This window comes from Anoplolepis gracilipes, unplaced genomic scaffold (assembly GCF_047496725.1).
Source record: "Anoplolepis gracilipes unplaced genomic scaffold, ASM4749672v1 Contig19, whole genome shotgun sequence".
NCBI classification, from domain to species: Eukaryota; Metazoa; Arthropoda; class Insecta; order Hymenoptera; family Formicidae; genus Anoplolepis; species Anoplolepis gracilipes.
The window spans coordinates 2011716-2021144 of NW_027328667.1; the positions used below are offsets into that span (position 1 = coordinate 2011716).

General features: G+C 36.4%; 1 protein-coding gene across 1 annotated transcript; it reads left to right on the forward strand.

The window, feature by feature from the left end:
- The first annotated feature begins 8191 nt into the window (after positions 1-8191).
- LOC140675517 (uncharacterized) lies at positions 8192-9157 on the forward strand. The gene has a single exon (XM_072910114.1). The coding sequence runs from the start codon at positions 8192-8194 to the stop codon at positions 9155-9157; it is 966 nt and encodes a 321-aa protein (XP_072766215.1).
- Positions 9158-9429: the final 272 nt, after the last annotated feature.

Genomic DNA, 9429 nt, shown 5'->3' on the forward strand with positions numbered 1-9429 from the left:
CTCAGCCCTATCATTCATGAAATATAATTGCTCTTAGTTTGAAAACTATTGTAGCCTCGACATTTTTGTATTAAACTTTTCGTCTTAAAATGTTCTAAAGAACCTGCCATTAAAATATTTACTGGTATTTTCGGGACACTCTGTATATACATATACAGGGTATATGTATATACAGGGTGTCCCATAATTTGAACCATCCGTCAGGTGGGGAGCGTCCCGTTTGACCACGTCACGATTGACCACAGCCACTTATATCGACCAATGCTTAGAGTCATCAGCAACGATTAATCAATCAGAGAGCTTTATTTTAAACTGGCCAATTGACGACGTGGTCATCAGCAACGATTAATCAATCAGAGAGCTTCATTTTAAACTGGCCAATTGACGACGTGGTCAATAGACTCCCCACCCGTCAGGTGTATGAGTATAGAGTAGGTTAAACTGAGTAAAAAAATTATTTACCATTTTGCAATTTTCGCAATAGTTAATGAGATATTAATTATAAGAGATCAGCCAATCGGCGCCCGGCAGGAGCGCGTGGCACGAAGAAGCCTCCCACTGTTACTTGATACTAGGCGCGCCGACGAAGCGGTGGGAGGAACGTTCTACATTGATAACCTGAAGAGTCACACACAGTCACATAGACACATCGTCGGCGCGCCTAGTATCAAGTAACAGTGGAAGGCTTCTTCGAGCCACGCGCTCCTGTCGGGTGCCGATTGGCTGATCTCTTATAATTAATATCTCATTAACTATTGCGAAAATTGGAAAATGGTACATAATTGTTTTACTTATTGTCAGTAAAGTCGTCAACTCCATTAAATTTTTCATTTACAAAGTTTGTACATCTAAAATGTTATAAAACACATTCCTTATATTTTGTTAACGTTGAAACATTTAAAGTATTTGTAAAATTGGAACAAATGTTTCGTTATTACTCTACTTTTTTTAAAGATTTTCAAAATAAATTAATAAATCTTAATTGGACATTGTATCTAAATGCTCAATTTATAAAAGTTATTAATGATAGTTATATTTTAAATTGTCATAATTTATATTCTAAAATTATAAAAAGATTTATAGTTTAGAGATTAAAAATTTATAATAAAAAAAGAATTGTATGCAGAAAGGGATATGATAGTAAATCTATGACAATGCATGCTGTATTTTAGTGATATATTTGATGATATTTTATTTTTGTGATAATATTAATTTTATTATTATTTATTTATTTTTTATTTTTTTTATAATTTTATTTTATTATTTTTTGATAATATATATATTTTTAAATATATATTATAATATTTGTGATAATAGTTTATGTTTTCTCATGAGATACACAAATATTATATATTTTAGGTTTTTATAATGCTTGTGATAACAGTTTGTTTTCTCATGAAAATAAAGCAATTTATTATTTCATGCTTTATATGTTCATTTTTTTATTTTTATTTTATTTTGTTGCAATTAATAAGGATTAAATTTGGTAAATATTGACAATAACGGACCCAGTTTTAATCACCTTGACCTTGATATATGTTGTCAAGATCACCTTCCTGAGTAATCTTCAGAAGATTTTAGCCGTCGCTCGTTTTTTATTAAAAAGTTATTAACAAAAAAGTTTTAAAAATTATACAAATATAAATAATCAGAAAAGCAAACATATATAATGAAATATATTTATTATAGTACATATGTTATTATATAGAAAAATAACTGAGAAATATATCTCGTGATATCTGCGTGTTTATGTTTTCGTATGAATCGTCTCTGTATTTACATTAGCAAGGATACATTGTGTCCGCATACTATATGATCGACAAGTACACTTAACTCACTTTTTTGCTGTGGCCACACACACGCACGCATGCACGCACGGGGGGGGGGTGCAAGGGGGGCCTCCCGTCCTCTCCTTCCCGCATCCACCTCGTCCACCTCGCTTCGCGTAGAAAATTGCAAACCCAAGTGAACTTTGCTTTATCTTGTAACGTACGTGCAACGTACGTGCAATGTATGTTGCAAGACAAAGCAAAGTTCACTTGGGTTTGCAACCTTATACGAGAAGCGTGGTGGATGGGGTGGGTGCGGGAGGGGGAGGGCCGGAGGCCATCCTTGCACCCCTCCGTGTGTGTGTGTGTGTGTGTGTGTGTTATGAAACTAATTATATTTAATTCTTTGTGTTTGTATTAAAGTAAAGAAAATTTTGTATTTATAATAAAAAACTTCTATATAGCAACGATTCACTGCTCCAAATTTATTTTTGTTCATATATGTATCAGTTTTATATCAATATTACTTGTTTATCTCTCTTAATATTCAAAATAGTTGCTATATTTTCTATACTTTTTTTATTAATAACTTTTTAATAAATAACGAGCGACGGCTAAAACCTTCTGCGGATCAGTCAAGAGAGTGTTCTTGACAACATATGTCAAGGTCAAAGTGATCGGGGCTGGGTCCGTTATTGTCAATATTTACCTTCAATTTAATTAAGGATTTTATTTAATTACTAAAAATTAAATATAAACAGTTTTTTATTATATATATTATTTTGATGTTTAACATAAAAAGATTATAAAATTTAGTTCTAAAACATTTATTTTTTATTTATGTTACTGAAATATAATGTTTATGCTAATAGTAAGGTTAATATGATTCAAATATGAGCGGGAATTGCCCAGATATAGAGGACCAATCAAAATTGGATATCATATGCGAGACTCTTATTAGAGGCTCTCTAGGTCGCACCTAAATCGAGGACATGACTACTCTCAGGCTTCTCTCTGCTATTACATTTCTATATAAAAATAACATTTGAGAATGTCAAAAAAACGTTCGAGAATGCGAAGAGGACCTTATAAGCAGTACCTGCGGCACGTTAATATTCCTATTCCATCCAGCACATTTTATTGATAGAAGTGGCAAAAAAAAGAAAATGATCAAAATCAAATAGTAGTTCAAAATGAGTTCATTGACTTATTTGCAAGTTTTATTATATTGATGTAACGTGTAAAATACTCAATGATATTAAATAATATTTAATCATAGAACACCACTTTAAAGTTGTTTGAATTCCGCGCCTCCTCCGGTAAGAGTCAAGCGTGGTAACCATGGTGTTAGCGCTTGTTGAATCGAGGCGCTTTGAGTCGATTTCCTCTTTTTTCAATAAAAGCTCTCTCTCTCTTGCTTCCTCTTTCGCTTGATCCTTTTCTCGGATACGTATATATCTTTTTGACGATATCTCGAAAAGCTGCGCAGCAAATCTCTGGAATCCTATAGAGGATATTCATTCTTGGCTGGAAAGATCTCGATCGCCTAAAGGACGCTTTAGGCGATTTTTACGAAAAGCCCATTTAAAGACTTTCTTTCATTTGGCAAATTCAGGGTTTGTTCGACCGCAGGTTATGTAATAGTCTCTCCCAGGTCAGGCTACGCCTGCTGAATTTTTATCTGACGGACACCCTCTCATACTTTTTTCTTTTATATTTTCTAGACCATACTGATATTTTCAAAGATCATTCGAGATTTCTGTAAGACGTCACTTTGAGATAATATTTGTTCGAGTCTACAGAAAATTCGATGTATCAAGGAGACGTGATATGCGAATAGTTTTATTAAGATAATATTTGTTCGAGTCTACAGAAAATTCGATGTATCGTGGAGACGTGATATGCGAATAGTTTTATTAATATTCTTTTCTTTTCTTATGCTTTCTAAGAGCATTACGATAATAATTTTGTTTTACGTTACTTATTCATTAATTAATTAAGTTAGATTAACATATTTGAATAAATGTAATATCGTTTAAAGTGTATTAATGTTCATTGTTTTAATCACTCTTGATTTTGTATTTGATTATTAAAATATATTCTTTTAACCATTTGTTTATCGTTGATAACTCTACATTATATATTTGGTCCTTCGAGCCGGATATCGGGCGGTAAAAAAACAAAATGAGAGTCAACCACATTGAAAACCGACTCGAGCAACAGCTCACATTGCGAGACTTTATCGTAAACTCAGTGGATAATCTAACGAAAGTCGGATCCTCAACATCAAACATCACGTTTTAACGCGTACATGCTCGATTGTCAGCTCTCAAGGAGAATTGGGAAAAATTCTCCTTAATACATGATGCGATTAATCTCTCAATTACGAAACTCACTTCTAATGACAGTTCAAATAAAAACTCATATTTATTTCTCAGACAATATTTTCTCAGCTACATACGATTCTTACCTCGTGGCAGTCGACAAAATGAATTCCTTGCTCGATCATGACTCTGTAAGTAACAATCACATTCCGTCTACATCTCATACTTCTAGTATCCCTGTATATTTTCATCATGCGCGACTGCCTCGAATCGATATACCAAAGTTTAACGGCACTCCCTCAGATTGGTTATCGTTTAAGGATCTGTTTAGTTCTTTAATTCTCGCTAACCCAACTTTATCAGCCGTAGAAAAACTGCAATATCTTAAAACAAGTCTCATTGGATCCGCTGCCCATCTATTAAAAAATACGACTCTCACTGCGGAGAATTTCCAAAAGGCCTGGGAAGCACTGATTGCCTTTTATGAAAATAAACGACTCCTAGTAAATTCCGCATTACACTCCCTTTTAACATTAAAACGTATGACAAAGGAGTCCGCCAGTGAGATGGAGCAACTCTACACAAACATCATGCAAATCCATTGCACTCTTGAAACACTGAAACGCCCGATACATCACTGGGACGATTTTTTTGTGTTTATTGCGGTACACCGTTTGAATGCGGAATCCGTGAAATCATGATAGCATCACTTAGGCTCGTCAAAAGAGCCCCCCACGTGGACACAATTCAGCGATTTCCTAATTACGAGATTATTATCACTTCAAGCTTTTGAAAAATCTCGAACTGGTAAGTCAAACACAGCATCTGGCCAACAATCATTTAAATCTCACTTTCAGGGAAAATCAAAAGATAAACATTCAAAAAAACCTAGCTTGTGTACGTTGTGCTCCTCCAATCACTACATAGCAAGTTGTCCGCAATACAAAGAAAGGAAATCCTCAAAAATTATAATCTTTGCTTTAACTACCTCGGATCTCATCGAGCATCAGCCTACCGCATTGTTAAGCGATGCCTGAAATGTGGTCAAAACACCATACCACAATCCATCAAAAGGAAGCCGCTAAACCCTCCCTCTGACTCAACCTCGACAACACCCTCGGCATCAGCTAAAAACTCACGTCCTTCAAGTATCATGTCAAACTCAATCAACTAATTCAGGTGTTCTTCTTGCAACCGCTCAGGTTTTGGCAATATCATCGAATGGAGAATTCATCAAGGCTTGTGACCTTATCGACCAAGAGTCAGAAATATCTCTTGTTACGGAACGGCTGGTTCAAATGCTTCATCTCCCAAGAATATCCTCCAATATTCCTCTCACTGGAATTGGCGCACAACGGTCAAACACTACCAAAGGTCTAACTCACTTCACAGTTAAATCAATCTCATAGCAATAATTTCGAAATTAATGTATCAGCATATATCCTTCCGAAGTTGACTTCCTCTCTTCCATCAATTAACTTTAAACAAATACATTGGCCTCACCTCGACGGAATTACTCTTGCGGATTACAATTATAAATCTCCAGGAGCTTTTATTGACATCATTTTAGGATCCAATGTTTTCCATAAAATTATCGATAACGGATTTATCAAAGAAGACGAAAATTCCCCAATAGCACAATTGATTAAGTTTGAATGGATTATTTCTGGACCTGTAGTCAATCATCCTCCGAATGAATTGCACGGATACCACGTCATGATTGACAAAGAACTTCATGACGTTCTTCAACTATTCTGGCGAGTTAATGAAATCCCAATGGCATCCTCATCATCATTATCTAAGGAGGATCAAGAGTGCGAACAATATTTTAAATCCATGCATTCCCGCGATAATCAAGGACGCTACACGGTTCGCTTACCATTAAAAAAATCGATTAATTCTTTAGGAGAGTCTCGCCTAAAGGCAATGCGGATGCTTCATCGATTATCTAATCAATTATCAACCAATCAAGATTATGCTCAAGCTTACTATGAATTTTTACAAACCTACGAAAATTTTGGGCATATGGTGCAAGTTCCTCCTGCTCAACCAAAACCGAAATCGGCTTATTATCTTCCTCCTCGCGGAGTTTTCAGGGAGAATAGTTCAACAACGAAACTTAGAGTCGTATTTAATGGATCAAGCCGAACCAGTAGCGGAATCTCACTGAATGACTTACTTCATACGGGACCTAAACTACAAACGGATGTCTTTGAGGTACTCATCTGGTTCCGTCAATTTCGATATGTCTTCTCATGCGATATAGAGAAGATGTATCGACAGATCAATGTTCACCAAGAAGATTGGAACTATCAGCGTATTCATGGAAGAATCAAAATCACGAAATTTCAACATATCAGTTAACAATCGTAACCTACGGTTTAGTTTGTGCTCTCTATTTAGCCCTACGAACGATTGCTCAATTAGTGGAAGATGAGGGGAGACAGTTTCCTCTCGCAATTTCTCCACTTACTCAAGGGAAGTATGTAGACGATATTTTCGGAGGCGCTGATTCTGTCGAGCAAACTAGAGATATCCTCCAGCAAATCATTTCCTTGTGCATGGCGGGCGGATTTCCGCTTCAAAAATGGACGAATAATGACACAAGAATTCTCAAATCCATTTCGCTCAATCACATGGTAATCCTACATCCATAAAGTTTGAGGAAACAACAACTGTATCCATTTTGGGTCTATGCTGGAAATCTGTCACCGATTCTTTTCAGTTACAACAATTCTATTCAACGATCAGGCACAACAAAACGCATTATACTCTCCACAATTGCTAAAATACTTGATCCGCTCGGTTTTCTCGCTCCGGTTATAATTACAGCAAAGATTTTAATCCAAGAACTCTGGGCAATCAAGCTTGGTTAGGATGATCCGCTGCCTTCGCCAGTTGTAAGAAAATGGACTTGTTTTCAAGAACATATCCATGATATAGCTAAACTTTCTTTTCCCAGATGGATCAAGCTCAAACAACATCAGGATGTCGAAATCCATGGATTTTGTGACGCATCGCAACTAGCCATGTGCGCTGCTGTTTATATTAGAACCAAGCAAGCAGATAATTATCATACTCATTTAGTTTGTGCTAAGACGAAGGTCGCACCACTAAAGAAAATGACCATTCTTCGCTTGGAACTCACGGCAGCTACTCTCTTAACCAGGCTAATCTCCAAAGTTTTGAACATTTTAAACATAAAACGAATTCCTGTTGTAATGTGGACAGACTCCGCGATTGTTCACACTTGGATTAATAGTCATCCTTCAAGATGGAAGGAATTCGTACACAATCGGGTTTGTCATATCCACGAAACACTTCCTCAAGCAATCTGGAGATTTATCCCCAAACACCAAAACCCTGCTGACTGTAGAACTCGAGGATTAACGCCCGCATAACTCATTCAGCAAACCTCATGGTGGATAGGACCTCTCTGGCTTTCTGAAAAATCTACAACTTGGCCGAAAGGACCGACATTGTTGAATCAACGAGAAAACCTTGAAGAAAAACCAATTCAAATACTTGTTACTAATTGTCCAAACACCAATCTCTGGAATATTATTTATATAAATATTCAAGTCTTAACCGATTATTAAGAATAACTGTTCTATGTACACGCGCCTTATCTCGTTTCAAAGGAAATCGAACGAATCTATTAAATCAACCGATCACAACTCAAGAACTGGAAAACGCCAAACTCTACTGGGTAAAAGAAATTCAGCAATGTGCTTTTCAACAGGAAATCAAACTTATCTCTAATCAACAACTGCTTCCTCGATTAAATCAACTTCTACGTCTTACTCCATGGATTGATTCTCAAGGACTTATACGAGTAGGCGGTCGACTTCAGTCAGAACCCTTATCCGCCTTTCAAAATCCGCATTTCAAAACATCCATTAATTTTGCCTCGCAATTCTGCACTAACCTCCTTAATCATTTCAGATGCTCACATTAAAACGCTACATGGAGGAACCCAGTTAACTCTTTCTTTGATTAGAAGCGAGTTCTGGATCATTGGAGGACGAGCACCTGTTCGATCTTTTATTTTAAAATGTATAGTGTGCTCAATATCGCCAAAGACGAGTTCATCAAATAATGAGACAACTACCTGCGGAAAGAGTAACCCCATCTCGTCCTTTCCTTCACTCTGGCATTGATTATGCTGGACCGATCATTTTGAAAAACTGGAAAGGAAAAAATTCAAGAACATACAAAGGTTACATCGCCCTATTTGTGTATTTGTCAACCTTTGCTATTCACGTAGAATTGGTTACTGATTATTCGACTGAAGCATTCATATCAGCCTATAAACGATTTGTGTCAAGGAGAGGTATTTGTGCTACTCTAACTAGTGACTGCGGCATCAACCTCAAGGGAGCTGACAAGGAGCTCCAGTTTGTTTTTTTCAAGTTCAAAGGAACTCGACCGCCTTTTTCATTATTATCAAAGGATGGCACTCTATGGAAGTTTATCCCTCCAGTCACACCCCATTTCGGAGAAAAATGGGAAGCCGGAGTGAAGTCGGTGAAATACCACCTGAGGAGAGTAATAGGAAATCAAATATTAACTTACGAAAAGATGACCACCTTTCTAACGCAGGTTGAAGCCATACTCAATTCTCGACCACTCTGCGCACTCACTGATGATCCTGACGATTTGAACGTTCTCACTCCGGCTCATTTTCTCATTGGTAGCTCTTTGGCGACAGTCCTCAAACCATCACTCGAAAATGTAAAAATTTCACATTTATCTCGATGGCAACTCTCAAGACAAATGTTTGATAGTTTCTGGAAGTTATGGTCTAAAGGATATCTTCAACGGTATCTCTCAATGTACAAATGGAATCAACCATCCCCGTCTTTACAAGAAGACATCCTGGTTTTAGTCATGGATGAGCGATATTCTCCTGTCACGTCCAGTGACGTTCCTTGTCGATCTTTCCTCGGAGAAGACCAACGAAGGGTGCTCTCTATTTTTATGGGCAACCTGCAATGCACCGGCTATACCCAGGGACGCCGAGAGCTAGGATCTTTTATTTCAGTACAGGTAGAAACGGATTGACACAAGGTGAAATGAAGTATTTATTGATTTATTAATATTATATTTTTATTATGAGTAGTACATAAGCCTGTATATTTGTTGAAAAAAAAGAATAAAGATGGTTATAATAATTCTTGTGTGTATATTCCTTGTGAGTGATATTATAGAGTCTGCGTACTTGACAAGACTTCAGAAATAAAGAATAGTTACAAAATAATTAATGAAGAACTTACTTTGTTGGAAAAATGTTGTTAAGTATAATCGTAATTAAGTAAACGGTTGTCTATTAATAA

Coding starts and splice junctions, on each gene's coding strand:
- LOC140675517 (XM_072910114.1), top strand. CDS start 8,192: ATGAGACAACTACCTGCGGAAAGAGTAACCCCATCTCGTCCTTTCCTT.